The sequence below is a fragment of the Berghia stephanieae genome, chromosome 7 (assembly GCF_034508935.2).
Source record: "Berghia stephanieae isolate SIO BIC M18660-M18661 chromosome 7, UCSD_Bste_1.3, whole genome shotgun sequence".
NCBI lineage: Eukaryota > Metazoa > Mollusca > Gastropoda > Nudibranchia > Aeolidiidae > Berghia > Berghia stephanieae.
In genome coordinates, this window is record NC_088366.1 from 12,398,138 (window position 1) to 12,415,378 (window position 17,241).

General features: G+C 38.9%; 2 protein-coding genes across 2 annotated transcripts in view; both read left to right on the top strand.

Moving 5' to 3' along the window:
- Positions 1–17,241, top strand: part of LOC144976691 (1,25-dihydroxyvitamin D(3) 24-hydroxylase, mitochondrial-like) — a 234,926-nt gene that overhangs the window by 11,593 nt on the left and 206,092 nt on the right. The window lies entirely within an intron of this gene.
- On the top strand, positions 1,415–3,437 carry LOC144976454 (uncharacterized). The gene is made up of 2 exons (XM_078920745.1): positions 1,415–2,655; positions 2,801–3,437. Exons 1-2 carry the CDS (start codon positions 1,415–1,417, stop codon positions 3,435–3,437), a joined length of 1,878 nt encoding a protein of 625 aa, XP_078776871.1.

The following is a 17,241-nucleotide window of genomic DNA, read 5'->3' on the forward strand; positions in this document are numbered from 1 at the left end:
GCTTGGGTGACAGCCCAGTTACAAAAGATGAAGAGAGAAAAGAGAAGGAGAGAGAACGTGCCAAAGAAGAGGAGGAGATAAGCAGAGCACGAGCTCAAAGACAAGAAGCTCTGATGGAGAAAGAGCTTGAACTGCTTAGGTTAAAGTCGGAGTGTCAGGCTTCCTCCAACAACGACAGTATGACAAGTGACATTCGATCATTTACTCATGCTCCTACTGTTAAGAGTCCTCGACTTCCATGTTTTGACGAAAACAAGGATCATATGGACAGCTATCTGCTCCGTTTCGAGAGATACGCTAAAGTCAACGGCTGGGAATGCAGGGATTGGGCAATCCAGTTGTCTGCACTTCTCAAAGGGAAAGCACTGGACGTCTACACTCGACTGAGTGATGAAGATGCCATCGATTATGGGGTAGTAAAAGCGGCTTTATTGAGACGTTATAATCTAACGACGATGGATTCAATGAAAAATTTAGGGAGAGTAGACCGGAACAAGGGAGCGTTTTAGCCAGTTTGCGACTAGATTGGAGAGTTATATGGAAAAATGGATTGAGTTGTCGGGGAAAAGGAAGGACTCAGTTGCTGACATTCTGGATATGATATTGAAGGAACAGCTTGTCAGTGTCTGCGGTCGGGATTTGACGATTTTCATAAAAGAAAGACAACCGAAGACAGCAAGGGAAGTAATAGATTTAGGAGAAAAGTACATTGAAGCGCACGGTGTCGCAGGAACATTTTCCAAAAGTGGAGTGGCTCAAGAAAAATCAAAGAACGTCAATGAAAGTAGTCGAAACAACGTAATGAAGGACACTACCCGCTTCGCTAGCCAAATGGTTTGCCACAACTGTAAACGGCCAGGACATATGGCACGAGATTGTCGACAAAAGAAGCAAGCTGCTGCTGTGGTCGAGAGTCCCTTTTGTTATTACTGTCGGCGAAAAGGACACTTAATAAAAGATTGCCGTGAGAAGAAGAGGCACGAAGACAGGAAGGCACCTACCGTTATAGAACAAGTCTCCGCGATCACAGAAGATCAATGAACCACAGAAATGTTTGAGACATGACAAGGTGGAATTAAAGTGCGGATGTGAGATGCCAATGATTTCTGCAGCGTGCTCAGGACATGTGCCAGTCGCACCTGTAATGCCGGTGGCCGTCGGATGGTTGAATGGAAAAAGGTGAATGTGTTACGTGATAGCGGCAGTAGTTGTGTCATCGTCAGAAAAGGACTGATAAACAAGAGTAAGGATGACTGGAATAAAAAGGTCCTGATCTACTTGGCTAACGGAGAGGCTATTTCCGCACCACACGGTGAAGCTTATTTGGAATGCCCCTATTTTACCGGAGATTGTCAGTCGTCGAGTTAGAATCCCCATTGCATGACGTTATACTTGGGAATATTGAAGGGGCCAAATGCCCAGGAATGCATGTAAAACAATTACTGACGAGCAGGAATTGGGTCATGGAGATGAACTGAGCGCCGTACAAACACGAGGGCAACGTGAACGCAAGATCAAAGACTTGGTCACAGCTCCATCTATAGAGACAGGTGTAAGCGTCGACGAACTAAAGGAGAAACAAAAGCATGACATCACACTAAAAGCTGCGAGGGATGCTGCTACCAGAGGAGAGGTAAGAAACACAGGCAAGAGTAATACCAGTTGGTATGCCTATGACAGAGGTTTGCTGATCCGCTATTTTCAATCTCCAAGGGTTGAGCACGGGGATTTGGTAAAGCAAGTTGTCGTACCAAAATGCCTGCGTAATTCAGTCATGCGGTTGGCCCATGAAAGTGTACTCTCTGGACATCTCGCGGCAAAGAAAACGACAGATCGAATACTGAGTAATTTTTACTGGCCAAATATTTGGGAGGATGTCATGAGATTTTGTCAGTCTTGCGACCAGTGTCAAAGGTCAGCTCCGAGAGGAATCACCCCTAAGGTCCCTCTTACTAAAGTTCCGCTCATCGATGAACCCTTCAGTCGGGTAGCAGTGGATCTAATTGGCCCCATCATGCCGGCATCAGATAGAGGAAACCGATATATACTCACTGTGGTGGATTACTGTACGAGGTATCCAGAGGCCATTGCTCTGAAGAGTATGGAAACAGAAAGAGTAGCAGAAGGATTGGTTGACATCTTTAGCCGCACGGGAATACCTAAGGAGATGCTAAGCGACAGGGGGACGCAATTCACATCAGACCTGATGAAGGAAGTATGCAGACTGCTCTCCGTAAAACAAATCACTACTAGTCCTTATCACCCACAAGCCAATGGGCTTGTAGAGAGATTTAATGGAACTTTAAAAGGAATGCTCAAGAGGTTGGCTGCAGAGCGACCCTCAGACTGGGACAGATACATCAATGCTGCATTATTTTCATACAGGGAGGCTCCTCAGGAATCTCTTGGTTTCTCTCCGTTTGAGCTCTTATTTGGAAGGCCTGTGAGAGGACCGATGAAAATATTACGGGAACTATGGACCGAAGACATAGAAGACCCGGATGTGAAAACGACGTATCAATACGTAGTCGATTTAAGGGAAAAGATAGAGAATACTGTGAAGGCAGCACACGATAACCTGCAGTATTCATCCTCGCGTTACAAGGCACATTTTGACAAAAAGGCCAAAGTAAGGTCATTTGAAAAGGGAATAAAGTATTGCTCTTACTGCCCACGAAACATAACAAACTGGAATTGAAGTGGCAGGGTCCTTTTGAAGTGAAAGATGTCACGGTCCGAATAATTACGTCATTAATATAGACAACACCAGAAGGACATACCACGTCAATTTGCTGAAAAGGTACTACGTGAGAAACGTGGAGAAGGAGAATGAAGTCGGTGTTCTTCAATGTGCCGTGGCAGCGGTTATCGAAGATAACGATGGTGATGGAGAAAAGGTTCTTCCTCGGATGGAATTGCCTGCTCTGAAACAGACTGAGACCAAAGACGATGTCATCCTGCATGAAGGAATGAGTCCTCAGCAGATAGGTCAATTGCAGGGCATGCTCCAGGATTTTGATGACGTATTGACCGATGTGCCAGGACGCACGAATAATTACATCTACGACATCCGTTTGACGTCGGATTGTCCAGTCAGAAAGAAACCATATCCCGTGCCTCAAGCATTAAAAACCACATTAAAAGAAGAAGTGAAGGCCATGCTTCGCGCCGGGATAATCGAGCCATCGGATAGTCCGTATTGTTCGCCATCTGTCGTTGTCAAGAAGAAGGACGGAACCATTCGTTATTGTGTGGACTTCAGATCCCTTAACAACATTACGGTGTTCGATGCGGAACCAATGCCTAGACTTGATGATCTGTTTCAAGAAATTGGGACATCATGTCACTTTGTCTCAAAGATTGATTTATCCCGTGGATTCTGGCAAATTCCATTGTCAGACAGGACCAAGAGAAAACGGCATTTGCAACAGAGTTAGGACTGATGCAGTTTACTGTAATGCCCTTCGGACTTCAAGGGGCGCCCTCCGCGTTCTCGCGGATGATGAGAAAAGTCGTTGGTGGACTTCCCAACGTGAAAAACTACATCGACGATATTCTCATTCACACTGCAACATGGGATGAACATTTAAAAACGTTAAGGACAGTTCTTCAAAGGTTGCGTGATTGCGGCTTGACGGCGAAACCGTCAAAGTGCCTGCTTGGTTTCCCGGAGGTGGAGTTTTTAGGCCATTCTATTGGTGGAGGGAATTTAAGGCCAACCATGGACAAGGTCAAATCGATCCAAGAGGCAAACTTACCCTCGAACAAGAAACAAATGAGAAGTTTTCTTGGGCTGGCATCATTCTACCGACGTTATGTGCCAAACTTCTCAGCAGTGGCAGCTCCCCTGACAGACGCGACAAAGAAAGGCATGCCCAACAGAGTGATTTGGGACGAACCTACAGAAGAGAGCCTTCCAAACGCTGAAAAATATGCTTACATAGGATCCCGTGTTGCGCCTTCCAGATTATGATAAGCCGTTTATTTTATCTACGGACGCCAGCGACACAGGATTAGGTGCTGTGCTATCTCAGGAGCATGATGGAGTCAAATATCCAGTTACCTATTTAAGCAGGAAATTGTTACCGCGGGAGCAGAGGTACTCTGTTGTTGAGAAGGAATGTCTGGCCGTAGTTTGGGCTGTGAAAACACTAAATGTGTATTTCATTGGTAAAGAATTTATAATTGAAACTGATCATGCCCCACTTCTGTATCTGAACAGGGCGAAATCAGAGAATGGGAGACTGATGAGGTGGTCTCTCTTGCTTAATCAATACCGATTTGTCCTACGTTCCGTAAAAGGGAAGGATAATCATGGTCCAGATTATTTATCGAGATCGATGTGATCTTGAGGCATTTCGATGATCTAACTAAATGTTGTACCAAATTTAGTCTTAGGGGGAGATATGTAACGAAACGCTTCCGTGTAGGCGTCAGTTTACGACAGGATGTACGTCGTCGTAGTATTAGTTGTTGTTGTTATTGTAATCCCTCTGGAACAACCCTTCTTTTGTTGATACAGGTCGTATCAGATCATGCACCTATGGCCCGGAAGTTTCAATTAAACTACGTAGTGTGGGTGTTATTGTGAGAAAGGCATCAATCTTGTTTTCTCCGTAAACTTATAAGCAAAGTAGGATCCCTGTATTCTACGGGAGTGACTTTGTTATGGTATGGCTTGATTGATATCTCGTAACTATGGGGCTGACGAATTTATTTATCCTTGATATGAGGATGCCCGGTATCAGGATGGGTTGTTGTTGTCCATGATTATGGAATCTGGGGGAGTTTTAAGGAATTTCAGATGTTTACGGATATGACTAACATCCGGTTGTGTGGGTAGAATTTTGCTTCGTTGGCTTGATTTTTGCCTATAAATGCCAGAGTTTTGAGCAGTTTCTTCAGACCACTCAGCGGAGTCTTTTAGGCTCATAGTCTCTAAGCGATAACCACAGCGGAGTCTTTTAGGCTCATTTGTTTAACTCTTGTGTAGAGTTAGATTAAAGTCTTGTGTAGACTTGGTAGTGCTCAAAGTTCGAGCTGAAACACGTTTTGTGTTAACTCTTGTGTAGAGTGTGATTTAAGTCTTGTGTAGACTTTGTGGTGCTCAAAGTTTGAGCTGAATCAAGTTGTGTTATAACTCTTGTGTAGAGTTTGATTAAAGTCTTGTGTAGACTTAATTTGTGATTACAATAATCTGTTCGGCTCTGGTGAGATTTTGAATAATATGTTGTGATTACAATTATGATTGTGTTTTGATATCAATATCATAATATCACTTTAAATTTTGATTCTCAATTAATTAATCAGATAATTAAATTAATTGTATAATATATTCTTGTTGTAAAGAAAATAAGCTTTTCTTACTATAAAGCATTATTATTTCATATCTACAAAGTAAAGCAATATTAATCAACATTAATAAATTGATTGGTTAAAGTAAAATAATATTTACTCATTTAAAGTAAACATATTGAGTGAGTTCGAATATAGATAGAGTTATATTCGTATAATTATCATATTATAACAAAATCATTTTCTTTCTTTAAAGTGAATGAGCCGTTGGAGGCTGGGCTTTAACAAGCCAACTTTAGGCTATACACTCATAGCTTGACACTAATAGAAACTGAACATTTGCCTGTTTTATAAGTTACCTGTGAAGAACCATTTGCTTATTTTAATATCAGAACATTGAGAAACAATTGATCTGTTTATGAATACTGTGAAATCAGAACAATTTCAAGAAGAGACAAATTAACAATATTAGAACAACCTTACAGTTTTTGTTGAATATCAAGGACACTCTTTTGGCTTTCTTCTACACGTCTGGATTGTGTTTAGTTAGTTAGTTAATTATTAGTTGCCTGTATGACTGTGATGGTTGCAACCTATCTGTGAGATTGTCTGATGTGGTAGCGGTTTGGTAAAGTATTGATAATTAATTGATTTAATTATATATTTTCATATCGCTTTCATATCATATTCATCATCACACCATCTCCATCAATTTGTCATCCATCCATTTGATTTCATACTTATTACATCTATCATTTCATCTTTATATCTCATAATATCTTTGTTATATTGTAATAAAATATATCTTCATTTAGCTTCAAAACCTTTATCAACGTATTGTGTTTGGTTATTGATCGGTGTCGTAGCTTGAATATAGCACACATAAACAAGGTTGCAAACTGCGCTACATAAGCATACGGTTTACGTGCGCACTTTGTGACACTATCTATCTATCTATCTATCTATCTATCTATCTAGCTAGCTAGCTAGCTATCTATCTACCTTTCTATCTATCTATCTATCTTTCTATCTATCTATCTATCTATCTGTATCTATCTATCTATCTATCTATCTATATATCTATCTCAATCTCTTTCTTTTTCTATCTATCTATCAATCAATCTATTATCTCTTCACCCCCCCCCCCCCCCCCTCTCTCTCTCTCTCTCTCTCTCTCTCTTCAACCTCCTCCTCCTCCTCCTTCATCTTCCTTCTCTCCAATATCGCTTATAATATGTTTTGATAACAGAACCTGCCACACGACCTTCACTCAACAAGTGTGCAGTTTGCACTCATTCACCCCTCTACCTTCGTGACGTAAATTAATGGCTAATGAATTCAATGTTATACCAAAACAGTTACCGCCCTTCTAACGTTTCAGGCTGGGAGGCATTCTTATCTATTCTCAAGTAATCGAATTTCACACCAAACAATTATTTAATGTTTTGATTACGGGTAACAGCTTAAACCATTGAAATGTCAAAGGAATATTATGTAAATAGCGAAACAAAATACCCACGATCGCTTTCCATCCAGTGTCTGATAAAATGTGCAAAAATTAATGCGCAGAGTAAAATAATATAATAACATAATGATAATAGGTTTCAACAGTCGTGACGTCACTTCCCTCGCATTGACGCATAGTAACTTAGTAACTGGTTCTAAACTATCGGAACAATGGCGGACGCCCTTGTGAAACACTTCTCCGACGAGCATAAAAGTGTATCCAGAGGAGAAAAACATTATAAATCTGATCATGTTTTGACTTGTATACGTTCTGATCACATGACATGTGAAAAAGTTCTAGCCAGCATGAAGAATAAAAAGTACCCATTCTCTTTGTTTAGAAACACGCTGCTCACCGTTGCTGGACGACGTGACATCAGACTCGTGAATCCAATTAAAATGTGAAGTGACTGCATGACGATAATACAAGGGTGTGTCTTTTTTACGAAACCCGCCGAAACCGGCCGATAACCTTAGTCTCAGGTTCACTCCCGACTGGTGTACACTTCCCTGAGTATCGGGTTCACTCCCCACAGTTGTCTACTTCCCATAACTTTGCTGGATATTGTCGGGTTTCGCCGGGTTTCTGCGGGTTTCGGCGGGTTTCGTAAAAAAGCACTGGTTCTTTTTTACGAAACCCACCGAAACCCAGTCCCAGGTTCACTCCCCAATGGTGTACACTTCCCTGAGTTCTAGGTTCACTCCCCACAGCCACCTACTTCCCATAACTTTGTCGGGATTCGTCGGGTTTCGTCGGGTTTCGGCGGGTTTCGGCGGGTTTCGCAGGGTTTCGGCGGGTTTCGGCGGGTTTCGTAAAAAAGACACACCGATAATACAATCCAAATTTTGATATTCGATACTATGCCCCATGTCTGAATCGATATCATATCAATACGATAAATAAATGAAGTACGTGCAACCTTAACCATTTATTGATGCTATGCGTTTAGATAAAACACTCGCAACATCCTCTATTCAGATATAGATAGTTCGAAGATGACGTCACTCATGTCTTTGTTATTGTTTTTTGCCATCCGCGTTTATGAGTAATGCTCACTGAACTGTATTAACCCGACTATAAACGTTCATGGATACACACAGTTTTGTGTGTTGGTCCGTTATACTTCCGGATGGCAATGTTATGAGCTTCTTAGCCAAGCGCATACTATCTATAGCGTACCAACATACACACACTCAAAAACGATGTGTAACCTTGAATGTTTGTAGTCTGATTGATGTAATTTTTTGAGAACTAATCACCAAAATTACTGTCTAAAAACAATAACAATGAGCTGAGGGACGTCAATTTCGTTCCTTCTATTAGAGATACTTACGGTAAACCGATCATCTTTCTGTCTAAAACCGAACATTAAAGATTCGAAAATTCGAGGGGCAGCTTGGCTCAGTGGTACGGTCTTTGCTTTGTACCGGAAAGGTACCGAGTTCGATCACCCCGCCGCTGGGCTGTGTGGCCCTTGAGCAAGTCACCTCGCCCTAGCTCAATTTACGGCGCTGCACAGCGGCTGACGCCTGAGTTATTCCAGTCTTCCCTTGGAATAGACCCTAGAGACAAATTTTCCCTATGGGATGAATAAAGGAAATTTTATTTTATTTTATTTTTATCTTATTTATTATTCAAATTTAGATCTATCGCCTTTTTTAAAAATCTTAACAGTCATGAATTTCTTTCTAACGATTCGGCTTCGTGGTCTTGTGTTTGACACTCGCCTTCGGTAAGCACCTGGTTTGAGCGTCGCCATCGTTAACTTATAGATAGTATGCGCTTGGCTAAGAAGTTCACAACATTGCCGTCCGGAAGTATATCCAACCAACACACAAAACTCTGTGTAACTATAAACGTTTATATTCTGAATAATACAGTTAAGTGAGAATTACTCATAAACATGGATGGCAAAAAACAATAACAAAGACCCGTGTGACGTCAACTTCATTCTATCTGTAGATAGTTCGAAGTTGACGTCACTCATGTTTTTGTTATTGTTTTTTGTCATCCGCATTTATGAGTAATTCTCACTAAACTGTATTAACCTGACTATAAACGATCACGGTTACACAAAGTTTTGTGTGTTGGTCCGTTATACTTCCGGATGGCAATGTTGTGAGCTCCTTAGCCAAGCGCATACTATCTATAGCCTGACACTGACCAAAATGACGGCAAAAGACAAACTACACGTCCAAGATGGTTCTAGTGTCAGACTATAAGTTAACGAGGGCTACTGTTTGAGCCCCGCTCTGGGCGGTGCCACGTTGATTCCTTGGAATAGACTCACATTCTCTCACCGCACTCAGGTTACACATAGTTTTGTGTGTTAGTACGTTATAACCGGTTGGCAGATGTTGTGAGTATTTTGCCTGAACGCATAGCATCAATTTATCCCCAAGGCTGGAATATTCGTCTTTCGGGTCTACTCCAAGGGAAGACTCAAGCAATCTATGCGTTACCCGCAGTGCAAAACCGCAGAGGGAGAGGTCAGAAAAAAAAAAATCTTAACTGTGCTCGGGATTATTTTCGGTCTCTTTACTTGTAAGGCGACGGTATCTTATGATGTGGCGGAAGGGATATGTTTTCGGTGACATAAAACAACTACAATATTAAGAAATTCAAAAAAATATATAGCCTATAACAGTTATATACATGGAAAATTTAATTTAGGTTCTTTGTTATTGTGCATTTTTTAAATGTATTTTGTCTTTGTTACTTTTTAAAAAAATGTGTTCGCTTTGAGATGTTTAGGTCATGGAAAGCGCTCAACAAGTGTCATTTATTATTATTATTATTATTATTATTATTATTATTATTATTATTATTATTATTATTTATTATTATATTATTATTATTATTATTATTATTATTATTATCATTATTATTATTATTATTAGTATTATTATTATTATTATCATCATTTTTATTATTATTATTATTATTATCATCATTATTATTATTATTATTATTATTATTATTATTATTATTATTATTATTATTATTATTATTATTATTATTATTTCATCATCATCATCATCTTCATCACCACCATCACCAACACGAAAAATACCACCACCAACACATACCAATACCACGAGAGCACCGATAAAACTCAACGAAAAAACAAAACAAACAAAAACAAACCAAAAAAAACCCAACGAATTTTGAAAAATAAAATAATGATAATCACAACTAAGTCTAGTCACAATGTTTATCGTAATTTGGCCTGCGATACTAAAGCAAACAATGCGATATAATGACCACAAATTCCCTGGCATTTACTCGTATCGCAGATTCTGTGTTGATAGCCTGGAACCCCGGTACAATTATGTCATCCCCATGCTCCATCACCGACAGTTCCTGGTGTCACTTGGTGCCGCCCAGGCGCCACATAAAACGTTTTGACATTAGACCTGCACAAGCGAGCGACAAGAGGTTAATCGTCGAGGGTTACATCCCGATACGTCATCGGTTGTAACCGACATTATGTTTTGTTTGTTTTTTAAAGGTTTTACCGCGTTAAGCGTAGCCATCGTTAACAATAAATGTAGACTGACACTAGAACCTTCTAGGACTTAGAGTTTGACGTCATTTTCTAGGTTTTCTAGTGGTCCCATTGGTTGAACTATGAAATACAACTCACGATTTGTTTTCTTTTGTGGCCAAAGACTGGTCTTTTGACGTCATTTTTTTGGTCAGTGTCAGTCTATGACGACGCTTGAACCCACTAGGACTTACAGTTTGACGTCATTTGTTTTGGTCAGTGTCAGGCTATAAGATAACGATGGCTACGGGCTGACTATGAGTAACGATGACTATGCGTAAAGACAAATAAATTAGGTCATATCAGCGCCAGTAAAAAGGGAGAATTCTAGAATTACATATTATAAAGCACACAGGAAAAAATACGACAAGGGGATTGGTTCGAATGGGGAAAAGATGGATAAAAAAAAAAAGAAAAACACAAAAACCGTGAGCTTTTATACAGGGCAGTATCTAATTAACGTGCTCAAAGCGCTTTACAAGGGGCCCCTGACCAACAACATCACGTAATGTATTGAACCAGACATGATGCTTTTTAGGCGATATCAATTTTTTTTCCCGACATAGACAACGCTGTTAACGGCGGTTATTCATTTTAAACATGAGTAGGGTGAGAGAATGTGAGTAAAGAGCCTTTTCCAAGGACTCAATCATGCGCCGAGCGAGGCTCGAACTCATGACCTTCCTATCCGAAAGCGAGTGTCACACCACTAGACCACATAGCCGCACGACCACATTATATCAAATTAAGAAATTAAGGACCAGGCACCGGTGTAAGACAAATATCTGAACAGACAAAGCAAGAAAGAAAAATAGAAGAATAAAAACCATCCCAAAAAATTCACTCGACCTCGACTGGGGATCGAACCTCAGACCTTCTGATTACGATATTTTACCGCACAAGACCTCTTTGAAGACAATACACCTTGTCCTGTTTTAAGATCATCAGAATCTCTCGGAATGAAAGAAACATACTGCATTAGTAACTGTCACCAAAAAGTAAGTATTAAGTGTACAGCTCCACGTAGAACGCCTGTGGAATTCTCTCAGTTTTAGAACAAAATCATGTACTCCTATTGCCTATTGTTCTATTATCTTAAAGCCGAATTATTTTACACGGCATTATATGATTGATGTAATTTTTGAAAACATATTTGTGGGCGTGTTTTGTGGTTGTACGTCTGAGTTAATTGTAAAGCGCTACAGGTCTCTTGGATGCTTAGGCGCGATAGAAATACTATTATTAATAATATTATTATTATTATCATTATTATTATTATCATTATTATTATTATTATTATATATTATTATTATTATTATATTATTATTTATTATTATTATTATTATTATTATTATTATTATTATTATTATTATTATTATTATTATTATTATTATATTATTATTATTATTATTATTATATTATTATTATTATTATTATTTATTATTATTATTATTATTATTATTATTATTATTATTATTATTATATTATATTATTATTATTATTATTATTATTATTATTATTATTATTATTATTATTATTATTATTATTATTATTATTGATATTATTATTATTATTAGTAGTAGTAGTAGTAGTATTATTATTATTACTATTATTATTATCATTATTATTATGTATTCCATCAATGTTCTCAGTGTGAGATTACCTAAAAGTCTCATCCAGACACCGATACAGGACCCTACATTGAGGAAGATATATTCAAAACACTATCAGTACCTACATTACAGGGAGAGATGATTTACAAAGAGAGAGAAATATCACCTCCCAACATTATACATTTAACTGTTATCCTCCAAGCCAAGTGCTCCGGCAAATAATACCATTCCAAGACAAAAGGCACAGAAAGCAATTCAGAATTCAAATAATATAGATAGTATGCGCTTGGCTAAGAAGCTCACAACATTGCCATTCGGAAATATAACGGACCAACACACAAAACTCTGTGTAATCATGAACTTTTATATCCTGGATAATACAGTTCAGTGTGGGTGGCAAAAAACAATAACAAAGACCCGAGTGACGTCAACTTCATTCTATCTATAAAATCATAGTAGGACCATAGAGTCGGAGTTTATCCCGGTTTCTATAGCGTGAAAAAAACTAACAATAACAATTGTTTGCTACCCATCCGATAGGACTCTAGTCCATCTATCGCAAAGTACATTCTGCACGAGCTAACAAAACCACCCAGGGTAGTCAGGAAAAGAAAAAATCTCGACTTCACACAGGATCGATCCCGGACGCGTTTTTTTTTTGCACCAGGTTGGGCCATTTTGTGACGTCATCTGAGAATAACCCTCTTCGCCAACCAGCCTGCACTATTTTTAGCATCGCCGTGACAGAGGTCGGACAAGGCCATAGGTCAGCGCGCGGGTTGTTCAAGGTTCAAAGGGGTGTGCAGTTGGCTAGCCTACACTACACACTACACAATGTATGCCTACCGTATTTTTTATTGTTAAGAAGAAGAAGAATGAGAAGAAGATAACATACTTTTTAAAAATGTTTGATATAATACTATAATACTGTAGTTGAAGTTTGAAATATAAGTTAGCAATAGAAATAAGACCACATTATTGTTGTCTTGAGTTGTGTCTACAGTGGTAGCTAGTGTGGATAGATGCAGAAAAAGTACGTTACACAAATCAAGTGCATTGTAGGGGCCCATCTCTGTAGGTCTATTACTATATTTAGGTGATAAATTATTGCACAACTGTGATTGGTAAATCTATAACTGCTGCAAAAATAAAACAACAATTTTTTTTAAACGTAGTGTTTTTATGCACCTCCGTTGACGGTATATCTTCTATGCACCTCCGTCACGATGCGCATTCCACCCAATTTCATCAGCGATATTGTGTTTCTGTATTCGGACATGGCAGAAGTTATATTGTGACATATGTAGGATGTTTTTGTTAATAAATTTATACAAAAATAACAATAAACTAAAAAATCGAAATATAGAACCAGAAAATTGAAGTTGCATTGAAGGTAAAATAATGTCTTAGAAAGACCTTATTAAATGTGATGGTCAGTTAGGTGGCTCCGTAGCGCAGTGGACAAGCTGTCAGACTTTTTAACCTTGAAAGTACTGGGTTCGATTCCCATTGTAAACATATATATTTTTTTTAAAGTTTACTTTATTGAGAAAGACATCTTTTTTCTTTATTTTTTTTCAAAAACTTTTTATCGTGTTTAAAAAAAATAATTTTCTAAAATTCTTTATTTATTTAAGATTAGTATTTGTGTGCCATGTCTCTTTTTATCTTTGATTTTTTAAATTATTGTGAATATTCTTTAATTTATTATCATTGTATAAACGTACACCGGTAATCACTAAGCAGCGTGCTAAACTACAATCTAAAATTATTTAAACCTCATGGTCGTATGCAGTAACATTTTCATTAATTAACCATCACCGCCAACGGAGGTGCATAAAAACGGTGTGTTGTAGTTGTAGTAGTATGAACAGTAGTAGTAGTAGTAGTAGTAGTAGTAGTAGTAGTAGTAGTAGTAGTAGTAGTAGCATCAGTAGTAGTAGTAGTAGTAGTAGTAGTAGTAGTAGTAGTAGTAGTAGTAGTAGTAGCAGTATAAGTAGTAGTAGTAGTAGTAGTAGTAGTAGTAGTAGTAGTAGTAGTAGTAGTAGTAGTAGTAGTAGTAGTAGCAGTAGTAGTATTAGTAGTAGTAATGATAGTAGTGATAGTAGTAGTAGTGGTGGTGGTAGTAGTAGTAGTAGTAGTGGTGGTGGTGGTGGTAGTAGTAGTAGTAGTAGTAGTAGTAGTAGTAGTAGTAGTAGTAGTAGTAGTAGTAGTAGTAGTAGTAGTAGCAGCAGCAGCAGCAGTAGCTGTAGTGGCAGTTGTTGCAAGTGGAGGTTAGTGGTGGTCAATCCTAGTGTTGAGTCCGCGTGGAGTCAGCGTTCCCAACAACTTGATCAGGTGAGTTTCCCTACGGTTCATATAAACCGCTTGCGTGTTAAAACGACACGTAAAAATAGTACTGTCACGTGATTATTTTTCTCCACGAATCAGCGTGAGACGGTAGACATGGAGGAACCTCCCTGACCCATTTTTAAACCTGTCTGTTCCCAACCTGGTGCAAAAAAAAACAAACTCGCATCCCGGACCCTTTGTGTGTGGAATGAATACTCGACCAACTGAGCGTCGGGACCCCCCCCCCCCCCCCCCCCACCCCCACCCCCCAATAAAAAAAGTATCATAGTAACAAAATTGATAATAATAATAATAACAGGAATAAAACGACTCAAAAAGTGGCAGTAATCATCCCCACAGCCACCACAACCACCAGCCACATCATTTTGAAACAGCAGCAGATGGATAATAGCTGTGAAAAATGGATTTTCTTCTACAGTAACTTTCCAGCCAAAAAGCTATCAGAGACATTGATAACCGTTACCCGTCATTAAAGGATTAAGGAAATGACGCGTTAAAGACCGCAGCAAAACCCACTTCCGCTATTATTTACAGAGATAAATAACGCTGCTGTCCAACGATCACACGAAGTCATTGTCATCCGGCCTCCGTTCGAGTCGATTTTGGGATCACACGGTTATTTCCTGGGATTAGATAGTAGTACAGGCGGAAATTCTTAATGGTGAGTGAGTGAGTGAGTGTCTGTGGTGAGGGGGGGGGGGGGGGGGGGTGACATGAACGAGTGGTGGGGGGGGGGGGGGGGGGGGGGGGGGGGATTGGTGAGAACCTATAATTTTGGTTTCTGATCGATGTTGTGAAAAATAGTCGGTGACATTGATGGTGAAACGCGACATACGATATACAAAATGGCGAACAAGGTGTACGAATTTTGCAAACATTGCAAACATTAAACATTGTTGTAATGGACAATATTTTGCGTTGGTTTGAGAGCATTTCTCAATGAGCCCATAACAATTTGAGTTATCAGACCTGCAAATAAGCACACGTCAGGGAAAGCGGTAATTCGATGAAGTTAAATATTATATTCTTGAAAAAAAAATAGGGTTGGTGGGGTTGGGGGGGGGGGGGTGTCCAAAATTGTTCGGTACCAACGAGCACAGAATTACTGACAAATCTAAAAATTATATGACGATGTTTTTTTTACAGATTGATATACGAGTGACAAGCAAACCTTTTTTTTAAATTAAGGGTTTTTCTATATATAGTATGCGCTTGGCTAAGAAGCTCATAACATTACAGTAGTAAAACGGACCAACACACAAAACTGTGTGTATCCATGAACGTTTATAGTCGGGTTGATACAGTTCAGTGAGCATTACTCATAAACGCGGATGGCAAAAAACAATAACAAAGACCTGAGTGACGTCATCTTCGAACTATATATAGTCAGGTTAATGCAGTTCATTGAGCATTACTCATAAACGCGGATGGTAAAAAAAAACAATAAAAAGACCTGAGTGACGTCATCTTCGAACTATCTATAGATGGAATGAAGTCGACGTCACTCGGGTCTTTGTTTTTTTGGGGTTTTTTTTTGCCATCCACGTTTATGAGTAATTATCACTTAACTGTATTATCCAGACTATAAACGTTCATGGTTACACAGATTTTTGTGTGTTAGTCCGTTATACTTCCGGATGGCAATATTGTGAGCTTCATAGCCAAGCGCATACTATCTATCTATCACTATCACCCGTTGACTTTTTTCCACTTTCATGTATGTTGTCATCAAATTGTGTGATTTGTTGGCGAAAGCCTAAGATTGAATAAACTTTGAAACTTTGAAACTTAATTTGACCTTGGCTATGAGAATCGCCATCTGGCCACATTGTTATTTTTTTACATATTGATCAAAGAGTAACTTGCAAACATTTCTAAAATTGAGGCTAATTCTATCACTATAGATAGTATGCGCTTGGCTTAGAAGCTCACAACATTGCCATCCGGAAGTATAACTGACCAACACACAAACTCTGTGTAACCATGAACTTTTATAGTCTGGTTAATACAGTTTAGTGAGAACAACTCACAAACGCGGATGGCAAAATCAATAACAAAGGCCTGAGTGACGTCATCTGCATACTATCTATAGCCCGTTGACTCAAATAATGATTATTTAGAAAATGTGCTCGGTTTTACCAATGATATTATACTATGATATATACTCTTTGGCTATATAAATAAGCTTTATATAGCGCAATATCCATTAAATGTGCTCAAAGCGCTTTACAAGTGGTCTCTGGTCAACAGCACCGTTTAACATGTAGGACATGACATGACGCCTGTTAGGCGATATTACAATTTTTCGGACAAAGACTACAACTCTGTTAACGGCTAGGTACTCATTTTACACCTGAGTACGGTGAGAGAATGTGAGTAAAGAGCCTTTTCCAAGGACTCAACTATGCGCCGAGCGCGAGGCTCGAACCCAGGACCTTCCGATCCGAAAGCGAGTGTCATACCACTAGAGCACATAGTCGCTATACCCAATGCCGTCTAGTTTGTTATGGCTATACCAATGATATTATACTATGATATATACTCTTTGGCTATACCCAATGCCGTCTAGTTTGCTATGGCTATACCAATGATATTATACTATGATATATACTCTTTGGCTATATACCCAATGCCGTCTAGTTTGCTATGGCTATACCAATGATATTATACTATGATATATACTCTTTGGCTATATACCCAATGCCGTCTAGTTTGCTATGGCTATACCAATGATATTATACTATGATATATACTCTTTGGCTATACCGAATGCCGTCTAGTTTGCTATGGCTATACCAATGATATTATACTATGATATATACTCTTTGGCTATACCGAATGCCGTCTAGTTTGCTATGGCTATACCAATGATATTATACTATGATATATACTCTTTGGCTATACCGAATGCCGTCTAGTTGCTATGG

Excerpts from the sequence above, each read along its gene's own strand:
- LOC144976454 (XM_078920745.1), top strand. The coding sequence starts at position 1,415 with ATGCCCAGGAATGCATGTAAAACAATTACTGACGAGCAGGAATTGGGT. Across the intron at positions 2,656-2,800 it reads TCATTTGAAAAGGGAATAAA|GTACTACGTGAGAAACGTGG; the intron begins GTATTGCTCTTA and ends TTTGCTGAAAAG.